General features: G+C 34.7%; 1 protein-coding gene across 2 annotated transcripts in view; it reads left to right on the top strand.

Annotated features, from left to right (window-relative positions):
- Window positions 1-24,457, top strand: part of Angpt1 (angiopoietin 1) — a 230,000-nt gene extending 205,543 nt beyond the window's left edge. For both annotated transcript variants that reach the window (XM_074069051.1, XM_074069050.1), the window contains exons 8-9: window positions 8,221-8,351; window positions 18,795-24,457. In XM_074069051.1, the coding sequence (XP_073925152.1) occupies window positions 8,221-8,351; window positions 18,795-18,955 (292 nt within the window). In that variant the 3' untranslated portion in view covers window positions 18,956-24,457. The remainder of the gene's footprint in view (window positions 1-8,220; window positions 8,352-18,794) is intronic.
- Window positions 24,458-26,993: the final 2,536 nt, after the last annotated feature.

The following is a 26,993-nucleotide window of genomic DNA, read 5'->3' as shown; positions in this document are numbered from 1 at the left end:
TCTATATGCAGCAATCTTTAAGGGCTTTCTGTGTATTACTTCATTTACTGTCCACAGAGGCATTTTAAGATGAGGCAACCGAAAATCAGAAAGTACTAGATCTATACTACAAACACAGATAGCTAAGCTGGAAACTCTGCTATGTTCTTCCATCTTTTAAGATTTACGCTTATAAGACATAGTCTTACCCTTTGGAAACTAATGGGTTTTTTATTTTCTGGATGTTGAGGAGAGGAAGGAAGTAGTAAAAATTTTAGTTAATGACTTAATTGGGAGTTGTTTATTTCAATCATACTTATTTTGTACTGAATCACCTCTGTTTGATTTTTTTTTTCAGGTATCTCTAAGTCTCTGTCATATTCTTAAAGCTCAAATAATCAAATTGTACAGTATCTATTCTTTTAATCTTCCTACTCACACCCCCACTTTTTTTGAAACTTCTTTTGCATTTTTGCTTCTGCTTATAGATTTATATCTGCAAATGTTGACCATTGGCATACAAGTGTCTTGAACATATATTGACTCACTTTTTATTAAGTACACTGACTTTGCTTCATGCATTTTCCTATCATTTTCTCACATACACATTGATAAGCTATTGCAAATAAGTAAACAATTCTAATTTCTATGGATAACTGAGTAACAGAATATGTCTCCAACATGTGAAAAAGTGTTATGCCTAAAGATACAAACTTAATGGAGCTCCTACAACAGAAACGATGGTCCTAAGATTCAACATTGGGAAACAAACCTTCTATTCTCTAATAAAGAACATAAAACTTTTGAAACAGACTCAAAAATAAATTTCTGGATTCCAGAGGGAGTTACCCAATAGAGCAGTCACTTCTATAGATAGAGGTCTCTTCACAAATCTTGATGGTTTTATTTCTTGTTTGGACCCAAGTATTCATTTTAGTGGATTGTTTCATGAGTTATTTCTTTCAGCCTTTGTTGGAAGCCACAAACTAACTCTCTACCAATATGATTTAAACAGCCCATTTGGTCATTAATATTGGACACATTTCAGATCAGGGAAAACAATTCCTTTGGGTATTGAATTCTAAAAAACAATTGCCTTATTAGAGTTAAGATGCTCCTACTTATAACGCATCTCTTGAGATGAGTAACATTTAAATTCTAAACAACTTGAACTCTTAGTTCATAATGATTCAATAAATATTTATTGAATGCTTATTATGTGTACAGTATATGGACTTTACAAAGATAGCTAAAACGTGAATAATGCTTGTTAGGAGTTTACAATCTGGTGAGAAGATAAGGCACATATATAACTAATAATACTACATTAAGCAAAATGAGATATGCTACAAAAGAAGCAATTTATCTGTGCCATGATAGTTTGAAACAGAAAAAAAGGGAGAAAATTTCCTGTATAACATTTGAGCTGGCCTTGAAGGATTGATGATTTTTGGATTTAAGATAGGGAAAAAGTGATATAGTCAGTAAAACTCTGGCTATTTACAAGCACAGGATGTACTTGGATAATCTCAGATAAAACGATAAAATGTCATCTTCTAGATGTTTTGTGGAAAAAATAGAAGATATTACTTGGCTAGAGATAATTTGACTATATTAGCAAAGTCTAATATGGGGCTCAAATCTACCCTTATGCTAAGATGTACTTATACTCTTTTTATCTCAAGGCTTCTAGTCTTAACAATTTTCAACTGTGGAAAATTTATTTATTTGAATTCTATATGCATAGAAGAGTGTTTTCTGAAAGCATAAAGAGTTTCAACTTTAAATACGAATAGAAAAATTAAATACAAATATATTCATGTTTTGAGTATCTCTAAATCAGTGTATTAACTAATTTTCACTTGATATGTCCACTACATTCCAATGATCAGTTGAATCTCTTTTCTTTGTTATATTTTCTTGACATTAGATAACCTCAAAATTTAGTTGTACTATGAATTTCACATCCCTTAATTGTAAATTTCCTTCTCATCCCTTTCTAAATGTCCATACTTTTCAGAACTTCCAAAGCTAATGTTGCTCATTAACCATTTTACATAGCTTAGGTTCAGCTGAATTTTTGCTTTACTCATTTCCCCTTCAATACTAATCATTTGTATACCTCACAATGTCATCTTCATAATGGCAGACAAATGCCTTTTCTTTCCAGAAATCTACAGTAAGACCAACACTGCTTTCCCTCTGTAAATTGACAAGAGAAATAACAGTCTTTATTTTCAGGAAAAGATGCCACCTGCATCATTTAAACTCAGTGCTAACAGACATGCTCTGACAGCCCTCTTTGCTGATGTTGCCCTGCCCTTTCCATGGGGCAAGGTGGGGTGGAGTGGGGTGGGGGGATGGTTAAAGTAGATACAGTCCTGGAGCAGCAGCCAGGAGTCATATCTGTCAGGAAACTCTTACAGATTGAATCATTGCTACCAGGTTCTGAAAGAGAATCATTGGGGTCATTTTGCATTTTCTTCAACTAATTGTGAGAAAGACAAACTAGTTCCATATGGTGGCAGGAGGAGAGCTGAAAGCCAAAATAAAAAGTATACTCAACTTGTGAGTACCTCAGACCTTAAAGTTCAGATATCTGAGAGTCTGTCTACTGATTAAGACAGCCAAGGCCAAATTCCAATTTGTCATACATGCGACTCCCACTGCCTGGATAATGAAAGAAAATTTTGTCCCCCTAAATGAAGGAGGGATGTAAAAATGTGAAAAAAAAATGGCATTCTCTAAAGTAGACAAAATTATAAGAAACTGAATTCTTGAGACAGGGTAGCCTATTTTAAAGAGAAGAAAATTGCAGAAACTCGTATGATGTATAGGGATATGTTGAAGCCTGTCCTTTCATAATAGAATATACTATTGAATTATGCTCATTAAGAATTATGGTGACTGGAGATATGGCTCAAGGCAGAGTGCCTGCTTTGCAAGCATGAAGCCCTGAGTTCAAACTCTAGTCCCACCAAAAAAAGAGAGAGAGAGAGAAATAATATGATTACTTAGTCTTTCTCATTGTTGTATTTTCTGAGAGTGAGAAAAGGAAAATTATTACATTTTTCATCGAGGATGACAAAAGAACCACTGATTTCAGTGTGCATCCACCTGGTTCACTTTTCCTTAAGATACTAATTGAAAAACTCAAAATGTTGACATCTTTATACTGACTAACTCAAAAGTACTCACAAACATTATTTTCTTCATTAGGAAAAAACACCTTGAAGAGGATAAATACCATGATTCTATTTTGGATTCCTTTTTGGGTACATCTAATTGTATCCTCTATAGTATACTTGTTTTTTTGTTTTTGTTGCTGCCTCCCACCCTCACCTTCCTGATTTCTATCCCTAAGCCAAATCTTTGCTCGAAGGAGCATTTTATTTTTGTCTCCTAACACATCATCCTTCACTCTAGCCATGTCTACACTGGCTGAAAACAGAAGTCAATGTGGAGGATTCCCATGATATTATTTTGGAAGAAGAATTCTTTCTAATGATTCACACTTCAAGTTCCCTTTCACCATAGTCAGATGCAAAGCTGATTTTGGCTCTTCTGGATATTGACTTTTCTTTTGTAAAGTGAAGTTTCATTTGGAACAACTAATAAGCTACATAGAAAAAGCCATGAGTAGTTAATTATACATAAGGACTTAAGAAATTAGCCAGAACCACTATTAAAAAGAACCATCTGTGCTCTGTGTGAGTTTCAATTCAAAGAGGTTTCCTTATCTAATTACAAAAATACTTGGCGTCAATGAGCAACCAGCCCTTAGTTTACCTGTATCAAATATCCAGCAAAAGGTGTTGGCTTTGGCTCAATAATTGTGACTCCTTGATTACTTGATAACTGCTAAGAAAGAAGAGTTCCTGAGCAGAGGGCTTTTCCCTGATTATAGTTTCTCCAAAAATCCTGGTGAGAGTCCACAGAAACACAGTTGTCATTCATAAATGTCTTATGATAGTGTTGAGGAGAAATTTTGTGAAATTCCACTTCTGTCTTCCAATGCAAGAGAATGACTGTCCAAGGAGTGTCACTTCCTTAAAAGAACATAAGCTGCCCCTCTGTGACATGCTAAGAACATAAACATGGAGGATATGCATAGCTCTTAGCAAATTATATCTACTCCATCTGATACAGTGAAAAGTCTATTATTCCTCATGAAACTGGTCTCTTCTACTTTTCAATCATTCCAACTAATATGTCCCAATGTTTACACTGCACATCGTAGAGTGTCTCCACTTTTGTTTCTTGTTTTAATGATTTGCAATATGGGCAGGATCTTAAGGAAATAGTCCTACATCTCATTACATTTACCCCGTTTTACTTACAAAGTAATTTTAGCTGAAGGATTGACCTTAAACGTGTTTTTTAGTTTGAGTTTATTTCCTTTTCTCAGTTAGCTATACATACAACAAAAAGAAATCATTCGATAAAATATAAGAACTAACATGAATTGAGACATAGCTAAAATTTTCATACTCTGGAATTTCTGACAAAATGAGGACAAACACAGAAGTAGAAAGAAAATTAAAAACAGTGTAAGAGAGTTTGCATCCATGCATGCACACATACTTATAAATGTATGCAATGTGCACATGATTATTTGAGTTTCATAGCCAAAGATGTTATCTTGACTACTTAGCTAAATGAGATGCAGAATCTTTCGTATGAAAATATGGGCCATGTATGTTTTGGCTCTAAGGGTTATTGATAATTTATTTTTACTTGCTACCTTAAGCCTATTGAAATTTAATTATGGAGCACACTCATCATTCATTTATTCAGTGAGTATTGGGGCTGTTCCTTACTTCAGACTGTTGTCTAGATGTTTGGTGATTCAAAGATGAGTAAGACAGTTTATGACTCAGAGACCTGGGTTTATGATCAGAGATAGATATGAGAAAAATATGGCAAGAATGTGTCATCAGAAGGATATCAACTTGATGTTCTTTGATACTTGAAATGAGTCTTAAAGGATGAATAGAAGTTCAGAAGACATTTAATGCTGGAGAGGACCTTCCAGGAAGAGTGGGGAGCATGCAAAGGCAGAAAAATGATTCTGTGTTGCCCTGGGGGAAGAAGTGCTTGGGTAAGGCTGGAGCAGTTTCTGTGTGTGCACATGTGGGTGGGTGTGTGTGGAAAATAACAAGAGATGAGAGGGGGGAAAAGGGTAGTTTGTGAGAGTTAGATATTAGACAAAGGCTAGACTTCAAAGGTCTTGTAAAACATAGTAAAGAATTTGGACTTTATCTTTTGAGTGTCTGGGGAATAACTGAGAATTTTAACAAGGATAGAGGAGCAATGATTAGATGCATGAACCACATGAAGCATGGATTCTTTTTAGGAGGAAAAGGAAGAAGGAGAGAAGTCAAGACAGTAATACCAGTTGTGAGACCCCTGAAATCATCCAGAGAAGAGCTGACAGTACTGGAAGACTGACCTCCATGTGTTAATTAAATGATATTTTTCATTTGGAGGGAAAAGACAGAAAAAGATTAAAATATATAATATAAAGAGTAATTATATTCAGTGATGAGATTTATGTTGATTTTATTTCCTGCTTTATACTTTCTTTTTTATTTTATCTTTATTTTCCCCCTCTTAATTAACAAATAATAATTTTGTGTATTTATGTATACAATGTGATGTTTTGATCTATACATATCATAGAAAGACTCAAGTTAATAAACACATCCATCCCAACTTTTTAAATGATCTTCAATGCACTAACTTATTTCTTCAATCTAAATGAAAGTTGTATCCTTTGATGTACATCTTCCCTTTTCTCCTCCCACTCTCTACCTTCTAGCCTTAGTAACCAACATTCATCTGTTTCTGTAAGATTCATCTTTTTAGAATTCACATATAAGTGAGATCATACAATATTTGTTACCTTGTGCTTGACTTATTTTACTTAATATAATGTCTTCTAGTTTGTCCATGTGGTTGCAAATGACAGGCAGAACATCCTTCTTTTAATGGCTGTATAGTATTCCATTGTGTGTGTCCTTGTGTGTGTCCGTGTACCAAATTTTCTTTATCCATTCAACTATATCTTTGCTTCCATGTCTTTGTTATTATGAATAATACTGAAATGAACATGGGAATGTAGATATCATTTTGGCATACTGATTTCCAGGAATGCTTGTACACTGTTGGTGGCAATGTAAATTAATGCAGCTATTTTGGAAAATAGTATGGAAGCTTTTCAAAAAATTGAAAATGGAATTACCATATAAGCTAACAATCTTCTGTGGGTTTTTGTTTGTTTGTTTTTGCTTTTCTTTATTTCTCAAATTTATAATTGTACATTTGTATTGCTTTGGTTACACAAAGAAACAATTCTAAGTTATGAAGCTTACACTGCAATCCTCATGTGAAAGCATAAAGATATAAACTAAGCATCCATCACAAAACAACCACTCAGTATCAACTCCACTACCTTTGGTGAAGTGCTTGCAAAAGGCATTGTAGAAAACTATCGTGCCCTGGAAAATCTGTGCAGGTGAAATGTTTTTGACTTTTCTTAAGAAACAAGGATTAAAAATCAGAACTGGAACTGATATCATGCAGTGGTATTGTTGGGCTCCACGATAGCAGATATCACAAAGATCAGACGAGATGTGTGTTGTTGGAAGGCCATTGATAGGGGATAATGCAAATTTTATGTTTCTAAAGAGAAGTTAAGTTCTTTGAAGAATGCCATATTCAAGATTAAAAGATTGAGATCTTGAACTTAATCTTAAAATTTAGGTCACCAGTAGAATACTAGACTCACAAAAGCTTTTTTTTTTTTCTGTTTTCTTTGCCCATACTTCTTTAATGCTTAGAAATAGGCTCAGTATATACCTTGTGTTCAGCAAACCTTTGTCCAGGGAATGCATGATTAAGCACTTGGGTTTTACCAAACAGCTGGATTTCAGCTTGCTTAGCTTCTCTAAACCTTGATGTGCAAAGCATCAAGGATATTATTGGTATTCTCTGCCCAGAGTCACCACGGTTTTCTGCTGTATCGCTCGGGGCTTGCAGCAGTGAGCGCATGGTCACCTCCTCACAGTGTCCTCCATGTTTAGCCACCAGCCACCAGGTTGTGCCTTGAACCACCCAGGACTCCCAGGCTCAGTTCAACCACCAAGTACCCCAGAGCTCTACTAGCCTGTGTCCTACAATTTTGATAGGGACAATGTGGCTCTGAAGAACTGTGTCAAGGACTTTGTTTACCAACTTCATGAAAGGAGAACACGCTTGAAAATGATGAGACTGAAGACCACGGAGGTGGCTGACATCCTTAAGGACATCAAGAAGCCAAATGATGACGGCTAGTACAGCAGACTGAAGGCAAGGAAGTGAGAAAAACAGTCACTACTGAAACTGCAGACTGGCCCCTGACAAAAAAGACCCCCACTGTGTGAACCTGTGTGAACAGGATGCAAATGGAGCCCTCAGTCAGTCCTGACAGAGCTTGTCTTTAACAGTTGCACCCTGGGAGACAGGGATACTGGAAAACAAAAGGCTTAGCCTACTTTCTCACCACAGAGCAACTTCCCTGGTCACCAAGACAGTACATGCAGGTTGGGGTTACCTTTACATTTTCTATAAGATCCATTGAACACACACTTTTGTTCCTTAGTTTATACTATTCTTTCAAATACAAAAATTTGTTTTCCCTCCCAAAAATTCCTCATAAAATTAAACTAAATTAACAGCTGAAAATCATTTAGTAGAGTGCCTAGCACGGAACGCCATATCTTCTGGTGTCATCAGTAATCAATGAGATGGATTACTGGTATTGATATTGATGGTGTCTAGCAAACAGCATTGTTAGATAAAGTGCGGTGTCTATAGCCATGCTACCTTGAACATGCTGGCTCTCATATGATATAAAGTAGTGGCGTTCTGTACTGATGCTCTAAAAGGTATTTTATAATAAAGTAAAACTGTTTTGTTGATTCTGTACTATCAGGGAATCATGGGTTTTTGAATACATGGTGAAAGGAACAGGAAGCCCACAAATCACACAGAAGTCTCTCTCTCTCTCTCTACCTCTCTCTCTCTCTCTCTCCAATATTCTTTTATATATTTTCTTTTGACTTGGGTTCAGAGAATGATTTGTTGGAAGGGGTCAGTTCAAAGGAGGGAGAAAATGACAAAAGTAAAACATTCAATAAGTCAGTCTTCTGGGTCTGTTACTCTGTTGAATGGTTGATTTTTTTTTTTTTTTAACTTCAGGTTATATTTAAAGGGTCACACTGGGACAGCAGGAAAACAGAGCAGCTTGATCTTACATGGTGCTGATTTCAGCACTAAAGATGCAGATAATGACAACTGTATGTGCAAATGTGCCCTCATGCTAACCGGAGGTAAGTCCTGTGGGGCCATTCTGTAAGCTACGTTTCATTGGTTTGAGGCTTGAGGTTTCTTATCTATGAGAAAAGGGTATGATCTTCTGGTCAGGAAACTTAAGACCAAGTCCCTAGAGATCATTTTGTTCTGCTCACTAATTTATCCTGTTCTTGTGCAAGACATTGTTAGCATACTTAGAGGTTGGCCTCTTCTTCTAACATCTACAGCAGGAGTGTGCTAAGGTTTATTTTGAATAAATTCTTTAGCCTCTTGAAGTTCCAATGATCTATTGTCTAAATAATTTTCATGATATCTATAGTGGAAAGAACAAAAATTTAGCAATACAGCAATTATTTCTTAAACTGCTTTACAATTGTGTTGTAGAGTTCATTGATCATTTTGTTGAAATAGAATAAGAAAAAAGAGAGGTGTAGTTAAACCTAAAGTTATACAGTTCAGACCAGTTACATCAGTGTTCTGCATTGTAGAGTATTGACTTTTGCAAAGTATTTTAGCTGGTATAGGAGATACCATTAAATAATATTATATTCCTGAACAAGAAAATGAATATTTTTTGCACCTTTTCAATAGTTTTTCAGACTTCTGATTGTGCCAAAGAGGAATTCTCAATTTGATCCTAGAATCTCTGTAGCATTGCTCCAGCACTTACTTTTTTTTTTTTTATTCATATGTGCATACAATGTTTGGGTCATTTCTCCCCACTCCCTTACCACCCACCCCGTCCCCTCTCTTCCCTGCCCCCTCTAATTTTGTTGAAGAGAGAGTATAAGCAATAATAGGAAGGAACAAGGGTTTTTGCTAGTTGAGATAAGGATAGCTATACAGGGAGTTGACTCACATTGATTTCCTGTGCATGTGTGTTACCTTCATTTACTAATCACTCTTCTGGGCCAAGAAAGAGCAGATGCTTGTTCTTAATCTCAGAGCTTTGGGTAGGCAATGGCACCTACCAAAAAAAAATCAATGTTATTTTGCTTTAATGTTATCAGGCTTTATAGCTACTTTCTATTATAGCAAATGGTCATGGTTTCTTTTATAAAGGAATGATATAAACTTCACATTTTAAAATGCAAGTGTTTTGCACTTAAATCATTAATTTAGAAAAATCAATTAAATGTTTATGCAATTTTATAAGCAGATATGGAAAAAATTGTGAAGTTGATACATGACTGACTTCAGTTAAAAAACACCAGCTTAAAAACCAATGGCAAAATGATGGAGCTCATGAATGGTTCGGGTTCTGGAAGGGAAGTGGTTGGCACCAAACAAATTGAAAGGAAATCTACCTTTCAGTGTTTCTTTACTCACAATTTTAGTATTGTTTCCATCTCTTAATGGAGTAGCAAGTTGACACTCTTTCTGTGTTATTCCATAACAAAACCTGTTCATGCTAGTGAGAAGAAAAGCTGAATTTAACATTTACCTTTTCCAAACATTATATTACTGCCAATATTATATCATGTTATTATATATGACTGCAATTGATATACTATCTTACTTGAACTCCTGTAGAACCAGCAAGGGAAGAAATTCTAATCTCGACTTTGTACATAAGGAAAATGAAACTTGGTTAATGTCACCATCCATTGTGTTCTTAACATTTAGCAGACTGGATTGTGATACATTGGGACACAATGGAAAATGTGATACATGAATGAATAAATATCTTGTGACCCTGAAATTATTTACAAATTTTAGATCCAATGAAGTGAATCTTTAGGTTGACATTTCTCATCAGTTAACAAGGTTGAAAATTATGGAGGAAAGGCTGTAGAGAGAGGTTTAAATCTTCCTCTCTTCCCCCATTACTACCACCACCAAATCACAGCCCACAGACCCCATCCACTTCACCTATTTGACATCATTTCAATATATCAGTGTCAGTATTAAGAACAACCTGTTATGAATCAGTCTCTGTCATATCCTTCTACTTAAATTTTAAACACATCATTTAGCATTCCATTCAACTTCATCAAATATTTATAAGTATCCTGTATGTGTTTTTATGACCCTCACCCAAGAAACAATTCTTATAAATTTAGTATTTTTTTAAATGGCACCCAAAAGTTAGGACATGAACATTATTCCTGAAAAGTAATTTATTTTCATTACTTCCCTATCCCATAAATGCAATTGTCAGAGCCTTATACAAAAATGACAAAATGTGTTTTCTAGTTTCCTGCCCATTTTAATACTGAAATATATTTCATTTTATCTATGTCAATTTTTACAGAAAATTTTTCTTTCCAAATAAATTCAAGACATGAAATAACAAGAGTAAAATCGTTATATGTCCATAGAAGAGTATTCTGTATGTTCATTTTCCTATCAACATAATGAAAATATGGAGCAAACCAAAGAGGAGAATGCACCTCTTGGTTGTTGAGAAAATTTCATTGCTCAGATTTATGATTCTATTTCTGCTTCACATGATTTTACTTTGTTATGTTCTTTCATCCATAATCATTCTTGGACCTGCTTCTTACCCACCAATAAATACGTATGTTGGGGAGAGAAATTTTCCACTTCTTACTTGGGCTAGAATAGTCTAAGTCAATGTGTTTTTGTAATAAATGCCATTACCCTATCAAATATCCTTTTGAAAAAATCCAGATCTTGAAAATCCATTCACTCTGAAAAGCTAAAATGTGGAATTTAGATAGCTGAGAACTGGAAAACGTAAGGATGAATGTCAGTGACAGTCGAAGTAATTGGAGCATTGCCTGGAACTTATGTCCTACTTAGCTACTTCCCACCACTATTTATTCTCTGTCAAATGTTCTTTTAGAACCATTTTCATTGTCTAGTAACTGTTCTTTCTTTAAAAAATTATGTTTAAGCTCATTCTTACTTAAAATAGTCTCTTTTAAGCAGTGAGAAACTAACACTTCATATAGTTTGAAACTAATAATTTCATATAGTTCATTGTCACCAACTGATGTTTTGTTTATATAGTTTTCCTTCATTTTTTCTAAAGGGATTGAGGTTAAAAATAAAATTTATTGCTTACTAACTGTCCTAGATATATTGTTTTCAAGAACATTGGGGGATTTCAGTTGGAGGTCATTTATTTGAAAGAATTTGGTTATGTACTTTTTTGTAGCTGTGAGTCTAATAAAAATTGTCTCCCAAATTTTCTTCTGGTTTTGAGATGCCATATACCCCTTAAATTTGCTAGTAGGGAAAAGAAATGATTTTCGTTTTTGGTTTATAGGTTGTATTTAATGTTACTCAAAAATTGAGTTGAAAGGAAGCATAGTGGGCTGAGAAAGCATCATATATTTGCATCAATAGAACTAGGTATCACCATGTTTTACAGCCTGTTTCCCAGAAGTAAGCAGACTTATTCCTATCTTACCAAAAAGCCAGTAATTAGTCCATCCAGTTTAAATATTGAATATTTTTATGTTTAATTATGCATTGTTTTGTGTCAGAGCATATATTTCAAGGTCAAAATTTACACACATTTTCTATGGCAGTGACCTCTTAACTAACCATGAAATAAGATGATTTGTCAACATAGATTTATAAGTCAGAAATATCTATGCTGTGTGATTGCCATTGACCTCAGGAAAATTTGTCAGTTTTCTCTTTAGGTTTCCCCTTATATCTTCTATAAAGGATATTTTTACAAAACTGGATATTTCTTTAGTAGGAAGGTACATTTAAGAGGTGACTGCAGGAAATACTTCCTTAATCCCTAAGAGGAGGGACTGTTGTGTCCTAGTAAGCCCAAAGAAAACGACTGATAAAACTTAACAGTTTTATCTACTAGTTAGCATTAAGAAAAAGAAAATGTAATTCCATTTAGTGCATACTTTTGTTTGCATAGATTTATTATATATAAAATAAGTATGCAAAAATTCCTCTGACCTAAAATTAGGAAAATGGAAAAATTTATTACTAGATTACTATAATCAAAGTGAATTTATATTCAATTTATGTTCAACATGGTCTTTGTACTAGATTAAGATACTTCAAAGAAATGTTTTTTTAAAAAATCTGTTTAAGGTACAATTACTAACTATAGTTTTTTTACAGTTATCTAATTATTAAATAAATGTATAAATAATTATGTCTTAAGTCTCTAATACAGTTATTAAAAGTTGCTAACAACAAAAAAACAAACTTGGTATAGTTTCACATCCCTTTTCTTATTTTAGTTCTCTTTCAATGCAATTTCCATATTTAGTATATAATATAAAAGTTATGTAAAACTGTGACCTAACCTTCTGCAGAAAGAATCTGCTGCGGTAGAAACTCTGATTTCTTTTCCCACGCATAAACCATGTCAGCTGACAGACAAGACTTTCTAAAGCTAACAAAGGATATTTCACAATTCAGTCTTAAAAAGGGGATAAAGCCATACACATAAATTTCTTAAGATGCCCTAGAACTTACCAGATGCTAACAGCAGAGAGTTGATAAATGCTTGCTGTGTTTGCACTATAATCTTGACAAAGACAAAAATAAAAGAAACTAGCCACTTCTTTAACTGGTGAATGATATGGAAGTAACAACTTCTTTGGAAAAATATAGTCATCTTAGCATTTTTAATAACTCAAGAAAGACACAAAAAGCACTATGAGATAACTGGCAATCTCTAGATTTTAAATTAAAATGTTAGAGAAAAGATCCATATGGATAATTTGAGATTGGTGATAAAAAAGCTACATTACATTTCTTTTACTCCAACACAGTAGCAATGAATATCTGAGAATATCTTAAGTTTGGAAGTTTGAGATAAGGTGAATTAGGACTGATATGCCTATGACACAAATGTTAATAATTGATAGTAGTTAAGAAATAACAAAAAAACTAATTTTGTTTGTATTGTGCCCTGTAAAATAGCAAATATTTATAATCTAACAGACATGTTTGCATTATCTTGAATGATGTATATTTAATAACATAAATGTTCTTTATATTTAAGACAAAATGCAAACAAAAGAGCTGGTGTAGGGCTCAAGAGGTAGAGTGTTGACCTAGCATGTGTGAGGCTCTGGACTCAATCCCCAGTACAGAAAACAAACAAAAAAGGAAATGAGATACCAAAAAGTTAGATAATTTGCCAGTGTTCATAGAATTAGCATCACAAGTAGAATATGAACATAGGTACTCAACCTTCAGAGGTCATTGCCCTAGGACTGTACTCCTTCATTGCAAGGAACGGCATTCAGTGAGAATGACAGAGCTCCATTTTGCTGCTGGCAGCATATTTCCACAAGCATTTCCTCTCTTCAACATGGTTAAAAGTGAAATGAAGTCCAAGAGAGGGAAAAACAGTAAGAGAATACCTAGAAGTTTTAAATGAATTAAATATTACTGGCCAATATAAACAACTTTTCATCTTTGGAACAAAGAAAAGAGAAAGAAAGGGAAAACAAAACAAAACAAAAAAATCCCCATCAAGTCCTTGGCCTGAAGGGGATATAGTAGGAGATGACAGAAGGAATGCAGACCTCTAAGAGGGTTATTTGCCTCCCTCACACAAGACCCACACAGCTACTTCTTGTGTTTAGCTATGCATAGGGTCAACTCCGTACACATAAACTCATCAAGTGAGTTTTTCATTATTATCTCACTGATAACAGTGGCACAGATCAATTTAATTCAGCCTCAGCCTCAGTAATGAAAGAGTCAGTCCTGTTTTCTGTGCAAGTTCTTTTGAATACCTCTGATTAAAATGCATACATTGAAAACAAATGAAAGATATCCACAGATATATCTTTTCATTTTGCTGTACTTTTTACCTTAGAAAAGTGGTGTTGAGAGACATTTTGTTTAGTGTTGGACTTTGAGAGTTAGGTTTCCTGACTTTCAAATAAATTTGAACTTCCTGAGTACAAAGTTTCAAATCAAATTCCTATTTTCTGGGCAGAGTTTCATTATTAGTGATAAAATGTGAATTTTCTGCTTCAAAGATAAAAGACTCAAATAATTTTTAAAGGCTTGGGAAGCCTGGGATAGTTATTACAAAACTAAATTTTAATGAGTTAAGTGTAAATGAATTAGAAACATGCATCTCAGATTTCTTATTAAAATATACATGAGGTTACAGGTTATGAGGAAAAATGCTTGGCAAAGTACATCTCAGCAGTTGCCAACCTGAAAACATTTGAGACATTTTATCAGTTCTCCCAATGGCAGATGGAAGCTTCTTTCTTCCATCCTCCACTTGTATCACTTAGTTCTCGTAAGTTTCAACTGCCTTTCCTAGATTCACTTATTTAGCGTAATTGCTTCTTATTATTCCCATGAACACACAGAACAAAGTATGCACTCAGATCCTGGTTAATACCAAGGAATTAACCAGTAGTCTGCTACACTTTTGCCTGCCCCATATGAATATGCTATAAACCACATCTTACCAGGATTCATGTTTAAATGACCTGGTTATATAGATTTGTTTTTGTAGGAAAACTACTTGAAATATGTGATATAAAGGAATTTGTTTGTTTAATTTGTTAACCTTCATAGAAATAACTGTTTCTGCAACCTTAAAGTTTAGAACAATGGAACTGAAATTATGACAAATAATTGCCATTTTATTTCCTGCTATCTTAACTCATCACCTTTGTTATTATCAATTGATCATTGATAGATCACAGTTGTGGGTGGCCCAGTGGGCTTCAGATAAAGAGGTAATCAAATACTTCAAGCTCTGATTCCTCATGAAAATCAAAACAAAACATGTTCTTAAATGCAATATTTTAATATAAACATGTCAAACTGCATTCACTTGCAATTATTATTCATGTTTCTGCAATAGACTCTACAGAGTAAATAAAAGTTAGCGCTAATGACTTTGCTTTCATTATGGACTCTTATGGTAGAGCAAAGATCTAATCCTTTTAGTTCCTACCCTGAAAATTTCTACCCTGTTTCTAAGTTGCAACAAGAATTTAGATAGAAATTTATAGGCTGTAATAGTTAGTTCATCATCTTACGTGGTCCTAACTTCTGTGAAATGGTTGATCAGACGTTACAATCCATGTATTATGAATATGACCTTGGAAAAGTACCTTAAGCTATCTGAGCATTAAAGCCTTTATTATGGTTCTTGCCACATAAGGAGATAAAATAAGAGAGTGCACATGAATATCCTTACACAGTCACCAACACATATTAATTCATTATTTACTATAAATATAAAATATTACTGCATTATTGCCAAAGTTCTGTCGGTTGTTAACTGATGAAATCAGTATAGGTCTTCTAACTTCTAGTGTAGCTCTCCCCAGGTTTCCCATTGTTCACAAGAAAATTTGTGAAAGTGCAATAAAAACTACTATGTTCTCCTTCCTATTTATTTTTCTCCAACCCCTTACCTACTGGCAGTCCAGTCAAGTCAAGCTGCTTGCTGACACTCTCCTCTGCTTTTCCAAGGTACACACTATATTTAGAAATGTTTTCTGTTCATTGAACCCATACCCAACCTTCAAGACTTGCTGCAGGCAGTGAATGAGTGAATCTTGCACCTCAGCAGGCACTTAGTATCTCCTTCCTCTTTATTGCCATAACATTTTCTTTACCTTCTTGTGTAATGGCTATCATCTAATTTTTAATAGTTTTTCTTCTACACAAAATGGTGCATGCCTCAAAGTCAGGAACTTTGTCTTATTCAACTCGGCCTCTATGTCTGTCCATTGGTTAATTCAACAATTGATTCTAGACTTTCCTCCCCTTCATCATGCTGGCACATCATGGCTTTGACAGACTATGCGGAATAAGAGCTCCACATGTTCAATTAAACATTTAAGCTGGCAGATTTGGTTCACCTGGTTAGATATTGGTTCTTACCCCTAGAAAATGTTTTACTTGTTCACCTGACAGTGGACTGCTTGAACTAAATTCTTCCACAAACATTCTTCAACTTTCCAAGACTGTTCTCTACGTTCATTTCCTAAGTCTCCTTTTGTCGGCTGTGTAACAGCCACAAAGAGGTTCTCTGAGTGTCTAAATGTACCAAGTCCTCTGTCCTCCTCATGGCACTTTTGTGTGCCCTACTCTGCTGGAAGGATCTTCCCCTGTCTTCACTTGGCTGCTCCTTCTCTTCCTTCAAGCCTCATTAAATATCAACTTCTTCCTCAAATGTGAAAAGTTATGTTATTCTTCTTCATAGCTCACTGATTTTTTTCTTCATAACATTCTTTGGTCATGATTTGTAGTTACTTTATTTATTAGCTTACTTTTTTTCATCTATTTCTCATATTGGAAGTAATTTCCATAAGGACAGAACCCATGTATGTCTTATTAAGTATTGTGTAACACTTGAGTGAACAAATAAAGAAAAAGTGAATATAATAAGTACAGATGCAATATTGTTTGGCTTGTCTATTAAATAAAGATTTTTAATAAACTACTTCTTAAGAAGAAACAATCAGTTACAATCATTGAGTCAATCAATGTTTGTAGTCACTTGGCAGTCATTTGTAAGCAAACTCAATGAGGAATAGTACTAAATACATTAAATGGGACAGTATACAAACCATGGCCTTCCAAAAGACTGTTATTTCATAGTCAAACCTCTCAGCTTCATGTGACAGTTTCTCTTGTTGGCAGTGACCCAGTCTTCTTTCAATGTCTCCAAAATGCCATTCTCACCATGAAGATTATCCCGCTTCGCTACTTAGAATAGAAACACAGATCAATTTATCTTATTTTTTCACAGGCTACTTTGATGATCTTTTTAAAACTAATCCAAAGTTTCCAATAAATGCATTATTTAGTCTGTGTCCTTTATTGTCAGGCTGTTGTCCATCTTTCCATCCTTTTCCAGAACAGTTGTAACTTTCTATAAGCCAGGTCAACAAAACACACATTTTTACCAGGAATATCTGAATGCAACTCAGAAGATCATTCTATGTATCTTCATTATGCTTATTAATAGGAAAAGTGCACTTGCTTCAGAGATAACTGGAGATATTGGAAAGACTGAACAGTTCACTCATGATGTAAGAGTACCTCAAGAAGGACATGGAAAAATAGGAAAGAAGTTAAAACATGAGAGCAATCAAGTTGAATTTCATCTTAGAGCTTCATTTTAGACCTTTAAAGAAAGTTGTCTGGGTAAATAAATTCCCTAATGTTAGGATGTCTTTTGTAATATAAGTAGCACATTTTTACTAGGAATCCTGATCAAATGTTAAGGAATTAATCTTAAGTAAGGAAAGATGGATTTTTATAGTTCCTCTTTTTTTTTCTTGCCCAACAAGAACCTTCTTGTCTCTTGTGTTTTGACTGCATTAACATTTATGTTATTTGCATACAACATTGAACACATCTCTCAAAATCTATCAAGACATACCTTACCTTTTCCCAGTATGAAATGGTGATTAATGCTGCTTATTATACCTCTAGTGTGACTTTATAAACACAACCCAGTTATATTCATCTTCCAAAACTGAAAAACATGAATGAGCTTTTCTTCATTTAACTTTTCCTAAGTTTCTACACAATCATGCTCACGTTGCAATCAAACATCAGCTGTATAGTTTTCCCTTTCTTTAGCTATTAGTCCCTCAGGTATAGCTCTGTATTCAAAAAGAAGTCAACCATATCCAAATAGTAATATGCTAGAATGTCCCTGGCATAAATGTCTCCCTAAAGATTACAGTTGTGTCACTTCAGAAGAGGGAGAAAAATACTATGCTTTATCTAAAAAAAAAAAATCTAAGACTTTAATTCATTAAAAAATAAAACTGAGTTGTCTAGTTATCTTTATAGAGTTATGCAAGGATTTCCATGTTACTCATCGAAGTGTTTGTTTTTCTTTTACTGTGTCTAGAAAGAATTTGAACTATAATAGATAATATATTGCTATATATGAAGTATATGACTACTATTAATGAACACTTCCAATATTATATAAATTATAGAATGGGCAGATTGGTTAAAATTAAGTTTAAGCATCATAGTTTCTGTGTTATCCCATTAATTTTAGAAGTAGCTTTTGGCCAGTTCTTGACAAAATCATGAAGTAAATGGAGAATATCCTCTCTGCTTAGATGTCAGTTATCTAAGCTTCTGAACTTTACTAATAATTGTTGTATTCTTAGTAACAGGTTTAAGGTAAAATGCTTTTCATGGGTATCTGCATTTTCCTTGTCCTACCTTTAAATCCAGGCCTGACTTAGATTGTATCTTAAAGCCTAGAAGATTCCCATAATTACAGTGAGAAGTGAGTCCCAATGGAGTCACACAGAAAGATGGTTTTCATGAGAGCTTCCCTCTCTTTGATTGCTCATACACATCCTAAATCAATGTCGTTTGGAACAGTTCCACTACTGGGAACATACTTAATGAATGCTCCTGTTTGTAAATTAGCACAAGTATGAACAAGTCCCCAATAGTTTATATCAGAAAATCTTCAAATGTTCAATTGACTGGTAATTGTTTCTTCTACTTCTCTCTTTCATTATTAACTAATTTTTCAGGCTGGTGGTTTGATGCTTGTGGCCCCTCCAATCTCAATGGAATGTTCTATACTGCGGGACAAAATCACGGGAAATTGAATGGGATAAAGTGGCACTATTTCAAAGGGCCCAGTTATTCCTTACGTTCCACAACTATGATGATTCGACCTTTGGACTTTTGAAAGCACAACGTTAGAAGTAATTATGAGAGCAACCAAGAAATCTGGAGAAGCTGCCAGATGAGAAACTGTTCAAAAACTTCTGAAATAAACCATACTGTCTCCCTTCTAGCAACAAGTGGTAGTTATATGATGTCAGCAAGGTTCTCGACTGTGGATTTGGAGCCTTTTGAGTTTGCAAAAGTCTCTACTTGGGTCACTGCATGCACATGGCTCGACTATAGAGAATGCCACTCGTTGTCATGCTTAGAAAGGGAAGAAACTGCTCAGCTTACTGTGCTTCAAGCTACTACTGGATTGTACTTTTTGGAACTACAACAGCCAGACAATTTATGGCTTATTCATGTAAAAAGAAAGAATAAAGAATTTAAAAATATACATAAATACAAACGGGCCTGCCATAACCCTTTGGAGAAGATGTATGACACCAATGAAATGGTGTTACCTCTATGCAAACCTACTAACACAAAAGTTTATGCTGTTGAACAATTTTGATAAAAGTTTAAAAAGAACAGCATTGCCATCTGAGTTGGTTCAAAGTTAATGGACTTTGGAAGCCCACGTCCAGTATCATACTTCCCAATCGATTTCATTTAACCCCCTTCAAGTGTAGATTCCATTTTTGTAAGCCAAAATACATTGTAGTGTATGGCAAATAATAGTGTGAAACAGAAATGTGCTCCAATGCTGTGTGATGTTTTTTGATACAGTTTTCAGAAAAAATAAGACATAATGAAGTATGCACACAACAGGTAAAAAGTTCCTCTCTAATGCTACAGTTTTCATTTACTTTAAAAACTGACTAAAATACAAATACATTTATAGCCTGAAAGTAAAATGTAAAGAATGTGGACTTGTGTCACCAAGTTCTTAAAATAATATACATGCATTTCGTATTTCCTTTGGTATTATACAGGAAAGCAGTATTTGGAGTGTGTTACATTGGAGTAAAACCACATAAACTGGAGTAGCTCATTATATAAAGTCTTCTTGCATGTGTATGCATTTGTGTGACTTCATTACCTTAAAAATGTTTTTAGATTTTCAATTCTTCAACGTTATTTCATACAAATTTAACTTTTGCTAATTAATTGAAGTTTGCTAGTTCACCCTGTCCTAGTTTCTACAAAATAAACACTTTAAAGTCTACAAAAAATTGAAAGAACAATTATAAATACCATTGTACATAGCTTGTTTATACCTATCCATGTTAAACCTAATAGCTGTTTAATCTGGAATATGCAACATGGTCCTTAACTGATGCATATAAATACAAGTGTTCAAAGACAGCTACTATATTACTTGATTAAATATGTTACTCATGTTTTTCTCTCCAGGCTCTGTTTCTTTAGGCAATTTCTACTATTGAAAATTAATATTAGTGAAGAAATTTGGCAAACCTATATTATATATAAGAGAATAATGCAGAAAAATTAGTCATCTGATTAAGAAAATTCTTACTGCTAACTGCTATAAATCTCTTAATTAAAATATTCCTATGGGATAATCTATTGTAAGTGAATTTTTGGGCACAGATTTTGTGGCAACTTTAAGTCACTGCAGTATTTTTTCAAGAAGTGCTCTCTGCCTGTAAGTGTTCAAGGTTACAATAAAGAGGAGGGTTTTTTTTTATTATCAAAACATGAATTCTTATGAAATGAGAAAATTGAAATAGATATTAAGTGTCCTTTCTGAGAAAAGGGAAAGCTTTTCTTCAAGGCAATAATACCAAAATTTCAGACCTCATGACTTGATCCATTATGCCTTAATGGCTTTTCTGCATTTGGGAGAATAAGGCTATTCATGTTTTTAAGAAAATGTTTTTTAGTGTTTACCGTCCAGCCTCTTTTATATTCATGTGTCTGCATACAGCCCCTTTTGCCTTATGAGCGGTATTTTCAAGTATTACACAGTTTCCTACTGTTAATGGCTCCTTCTTAGTACCATTAGGACTCTGCTAAAAGCATTCTTGATTGCTTTCAATTAAGTGAAAGAAAAAAAGTGGGTTTGTGTGTATGTGTGTGTGTGTGTGTGTGTGTGTTCCCACCATTTTTTAAGCCAGTCTTTGGATAAGGAATACTACTTCCCAATCGACATTAAAAAACTAAAATGAAATAATAAGAAAAAGCATGATATTTACTGTTTTGTTATCTGGGTTTGAAAAATGGAATGTTTCCAGTTATTTATAATAAAGCAGTATAAAATGTCTTATGACTCCATTATGTGCATTGTGTAATGCCTACATGTTTGTAGCAACTTAACGAGTATATCCTTTGTATTTAATTATTTCAGGATACAATGTTAAGTATTAGAATTTTGTCTTTAAATTTTTTATCGCAATAAAATTCACATGGTTTCCATGCAAATTTCTTCATGCTGATCACAGCATTGTTTGATTTAAATAAATTTTAAAATAATGTACAACTTTTTCTCATTTTACAAATGAATTTTACAAACTAAATTTCAGACCTATGAGCATGTGGAATCACTGAAAAAATTATCAAATGAATTAAAGCCTCAGTCTTTGAAAAACTTTCAATCTAAGATGGGATTTAAAAAAAAAAAGCTTAGCTCCATTAGAATGGTAGACCAAAGTGGTAGGTGTGAGTTCCAGAACCTCACTATTTGATTATTTGTTTTCACAGTTATTAAATGTTGTATTATCATGTGATAATTGACGATAAGTCCTGGAACTCTGAACGTGGAATAAGAGGATGTGTGTTAAATATCTGAAGATGATGAAAGGGGAAAAGGGAAAGAGCATATAGGAAATACAACTCACCCACAACGCCTCACTTGCTATCAGCAGTGTTATCGATTAGTCACTGTAAGAGTTTCCTATCTTGGCTTTTGATTCTGCCCTCATTGCCCCCACATTGATTCAAACTTCATTAATTTCTACCTTGATGATTGGAAAAGGTGCTGTTTTTCCTGTTCCTCTCTGACCAAAGTAATAGGGGTTTAGAGACCACATGGAATAAGACCAAGTTTATCAGTTGTGACCACCCTAGACCAGCTAGCCCCCAGCTGACTTGTAGATAATTTCTGACATGAGTCATCGCAGCTGAGATCAACTGAGCTCATCTCAGATCAGCAGAACTCCTCAGCTAAAATGCAAAATCATGAGAAAAAAAACATTAAGTTCTTTTGTTAAGCCACTATGTCTTAGAGACTTGTTAAACATCATTATTGTAGCAATGACTAACTGCTAATACAGAATACTACAACCCCTATAACCACTCCCACCACCCACACCAGATGATTTTTATGTATCCTAAGGTTTTAAAAACACTGTCGAGAAGAATGTTCTCTTCAGTTCAGTCCTCTAGGATGATATCAAAGTATCAAAGTATCAGCTCCACTAACCCTCCACCTATATGCACAACTTTCCTACAGGTCTTAACATATTTTGCTTGAGTATTATTTTATAATCCCAGTTTTATAAGAGATTGCTCTTACTTATTTTTTAAATTCTCCACAGTAAAGGAAAATTATTGTAATTTCATCAATAGAATTGAATTCTCTGAAAGACTAAGAAACTTCTATCTGTACAAAATCCAACACTCAGATTTGACCACAGTCTTAAGTTATTTATTTTTAGACATTAAACTTAGCCCCTTCTCCTCTAGAAAAATGTGTCCAAATTTAAAATTTTAGTTATCTCATAAATTTATTTTATTCCCAATTTTTCTGGAACATATATTGTGCAAATTAAGGGAAATACATATGTTTTTTTAAATTTTAAATCTTTGTAAATATAGTCACATACTACTAAATGACAGAGGCTTGTTCTGAGAAATGTGTTACTAGACAATTCTATCATTGTGTAGACAGGCTTATGCAAACTATGACACCACTAGATAATATAATCTTATTATGTTACTGTTGGATACATGGTCCATCACTGGTCAAAATGCTGTAATGCAATGCATACTTATGCATGAAATGCAGTATGGAATGTTAATTATTCATTTCTACATGTATACTGTTGTTTTTATTTTATTGCAAGAAGATTTATAACACACACAAATCTGGGCAGCTTTAGAATTTCAAGTTCCACTGAGGACTTACTTCAGGGTTAATTTTTCTCTCTTAACAGAAGTGAATTATTCAAAGGCAAAGTCAGTATTTTCACCACATTCTTATAGTAATGACTATATCAATTATTTACTGAATCTCAGCCACTGAGGTTAGGATAAAGAGCATAATAAAGGTATTCCTAGTAAACGCAAATATTAAATAAATCATCACATCTTTTGTATTCTCATAAGAAAATACAGAGTGTAGTAGATCTCAGTGAAAAACTCCATAGAATATAAAAATTCTAATGAGTAGGTAAACAGAAAGTATTGAAACGGGAGGTGAGAAATGACTAGCAAGACAAGGAAAGAATGGAACCATAGAAGTAGGTAAGTACATTGCATCAAGAATTAGGGACATATAAATTTCCACAGGCAGCTGGAAGCATTATAGTTGCAATGTGTCCATCAGATTGGTCATCCAAGAAGCCATTGGTGATTTTTGAGAGCAGCATTAGAAATGCAGGAATTAGTGTCACAAGAGTTATGAATAAAGGAAAGGGAGAAACACAAGAAGAACCTGCAAACCTTTGGTAGTTAGACTGATTTGTAAGATTGCAGAATAGGCTATGAACCTGGATCCCAACCCAGACTACTGAATATATTTTAACAAGATACTCAAGTGATTTACAGACATTGAAGTTTGAGAAACCTAAGTTTAAATTTTGCTTTCAAGAAGATGGAGAATGGAAAGAAATAAAGCGGGAACTAGAGGGAAAAGAATAAGGGTAGTGATGGTTTTTAGAGTGAGAGGTACGTAAGAATTTTCACACTAAGCAAAAGGACTTTAGAAGAAAGGAGACCACAAAGAGAATCAAAAAGGCCCCTCATGGAGCAGGTACTTTGAGGTCACTGAGGAACAGTATTAACAGTAGAGGGAGTGAGGAGACTCATTAGAAAAGAAGGAGAAACATCTTCCCATCTGAGAACTGCCTATGGGAGAATGAAATCCTATAGAGGGAAAGGCCACATAATGGCCTCTGTCTAACAGTGGAAATGGAAATGAAGAGGGCTTTGTGAAAGTGTAGGCAGTGCATTTAAGAATGTTTGAAAATACTTTTGGAATAGCCATGCAAGATACTGGGTGAACTAAATCACCCATCATTGTGACTTTGCCAAGATCACTTGAAGTTTAGTAGATTGAAAATTGTGAATAGGAACAGACTAATCCACTTTTCCCAGTGAGTATTATGTATGTGAAAAATAATAAAATAAATACCACCACCTAGCTTAAAAGCTTCACTCTGTCACATGTAGGTGACTTTATAACATCTCTTGTGTAGTTCCGCCTACTTTTGTGTCTGTGAGTGTGAACACCCAAGAAAAATTGCCTCTTTTTTGAAGTCCACCTTTATTCCTCTAAATTCAATGACAAGTATACCTTGGAGATATTGTATGCTTGGTTCCAGACTATTGCAATAAAGCGAATACTACAAAAAAATGAGTTGCATCAATGTTTTGGTTTTGGAGTGCATATTTACACTGAATGGAATTGTGCAATACAAATTTTGTATAAACAACAATGTATGTGCCTTTGTTAATATACTTTACGGCTAAAAGCTGCTAATGATTATCTGAGACTTCAGCCTGTCCCAGTCTTTTTGCTGGGAAAAGGTCTTTGCCTTGATGATTACGGTTGCTCACTGATCAGGATGGGGCTTGCTGAAGAGTGGGGTAATGGTGGCAGTTCCTTAAAATAAGACAACAATGAAGTTTGCCACATTAATCAACTCTCTAAGAAGAGTCTCTAATTGACTCTTCTTTTCTTGGAAAATTTCTCAGTTGCAGGTAGTGCTGCTTGCTAACACTTTATCCACACTAGAATTTAATTCAAAATTGGGGTCAGTCCTCTCAAACACTATCATTGGTTTATTAACAAAGTTTATGAAATATTCTCAATCCTTTGTTATCATTTCAACAATATGTATAGCATGTGCACCACAAGCAGACACTAGCTCAAGAAACTGTTTTTGGCTGGATGTCATACCTGTAATCTCAGCTACTGAGGAGGTGAAGATTGCGAGAATTACAATTTGAGGTCAGTGGTGAGGAGTGGGGGGAGAGAAAGTTAACAAGCCCTTATCTCAACAAATAAGCTCAGTATGGTGGTATATATCTATAATCCCAGCAATGCAGGAGGCATAGATAGGTGAATCATAGTCTGAGGTCAGCCCTGAACAAAAATGCAAGACCCTACCTGAAAAATAACTAAAATAAAAAAAAGGTCTGGGTCATGACTCAAGTGATAGAGCATGTGCCAAGCAATCATGAGACCCTGAGTTCAAACTCCAGTACCACCAAGAAAAAAAACCTAATTAATTCTTTACTCATCCATAAGAGGCAACTCCTCATCTGTTCCAATTTTCATCATGATATTGCAGCAATTCCATCACAGCTTTAGCCTTCACTACTAATTCTAGATCTCTTGCTATTTCCACCACATCAGAAGTTACTTTTTATACTGAAGTCTTGAACTCCTCAACCTTGCCATGAGGGTTAATATCAACTTCTTCTAAACACCTGTTACAGTTGATGACTTGACCTCCTTCCATGAATCTGGAATGTTGTGAATAGCATCTAGAGTGGTGAATGTTTTCAATTTATTTTGCCTCATTCCATCACAGAAATCTCTACAGCTTTTGAAATGTATTTCTTAAATAATAAGAATTAAAAGTCAAACTACTCTGTGATTCATGGGCTGGAGATGATACTGTGTTCACAGACATGAAAATAGCATTCACCTCATCGTACATCTCCATCAGAGCGTGCCAGTGACCAGATGCATCTCCAAAGAGCAATAATATTTTGAAAGGGACCCTTTTCTCTGAACAGAAGAACACTGAGCTTAAAACATTCAGTCAACCATGTTGTAAACAGATGTGCTGTCATTCAGGTTTTGTTGTTCCATTTAGAGGGAACAGACAGAGTAGATTTAGTATGATTTCAAAGGCACTAACATTTTCAGAATGGCAAATGAGCATTGTCTTCATCTTAAAGTCACCAAGAGACTTTAAGCCTGACCTTGGAAGCTTTGAAGCCAGTCATTCACTTCTCTTGGTTATGAAAGCTCTAGAAGGCATCTTCTTCCAGGCTAAGGCTGTGTCATCTACATGGAAAACCTCTTGTTTAGTGCAGCCACCATCACCAGTTATCTTGACTGGATCTCTGGACAACTTGCTGGGGATTCTCCCTCAGCACTTACTCTTCACTTTGTACTTTTCTGTCATGAAGATGGCTTTTTTTCTGAATCTCAGGAAGCAGTCTCAGCTCCCATCAGACTTTTGCAGTTTTCTCACCTCTTCACCTCTCAGCCTTTATAGAGTTGAAAGAATTAGGGCCTTGTGGTGGAGCAGGCCTTTGGTTTAAGGGAATGTGCTGGCTGGTTTGATCTTCTGTTTAAACCATAGCAATAAGGCTGTTTTACTTTCTTATCATTTCTGTGTTTGCTGAAGTAGCATTTTTAATTTCCTTCAAGAACTTTTCCTTTGCATTCATAACTTGGTTAAATGGCACAGGAGGGCTATCTTTTGGCTTATCTCAGCTTTCTACATGCCTTCCTCACTAAGCCTAATCATTTCTAGTTTTTAATTTAAAGTCAGGAATGTGTAACTCTTCCTTTCACTTGAATACATGAAGATCATTATAAGGTTATTAATTGGTCTAATTTTAATATTGATCTGTCTCAAGAACTAGGGAGATCCAAAGAATGGGTGAGAAACTGATCGGTGAGAATTCTTGCAGCATTTTTTGATTACATTCTTTGTTGGGCACCGGTGGCTCATGCCTGTAATCCTAGCTACATACGAGGCAGAGATAGGAGGATCACGGTTTAACACCAGCCCAGGCAAATAGTTCATGATAGCCTATCTTGAAAAAAACCCTTCACAAGAAAGGGCAGGTGGAGTGGCTCAAGGTGTAGGCCCTGAGTTCAAACCCTAGTACAAATAAAACAGTTCTCTGTC

Source organism: Castor canadensis, chromosome 3, assembly GCF_047511655.1.
Source record: "Castor canadensis chromosome 3, mCasCan1.hap1v2, whole genome shotgun sequence".
Lineage (NCBI taxonomy): Eukaryota > Metazoa > Chordata > Mammalia > Rodentia > Castoridae > Castor > Castor canadensis.
The sequence above is the reverse complement of the archived record's forward strand: the minus strand, read 5'-3'. Positions and strand labels throughout refer to the sequence as shown.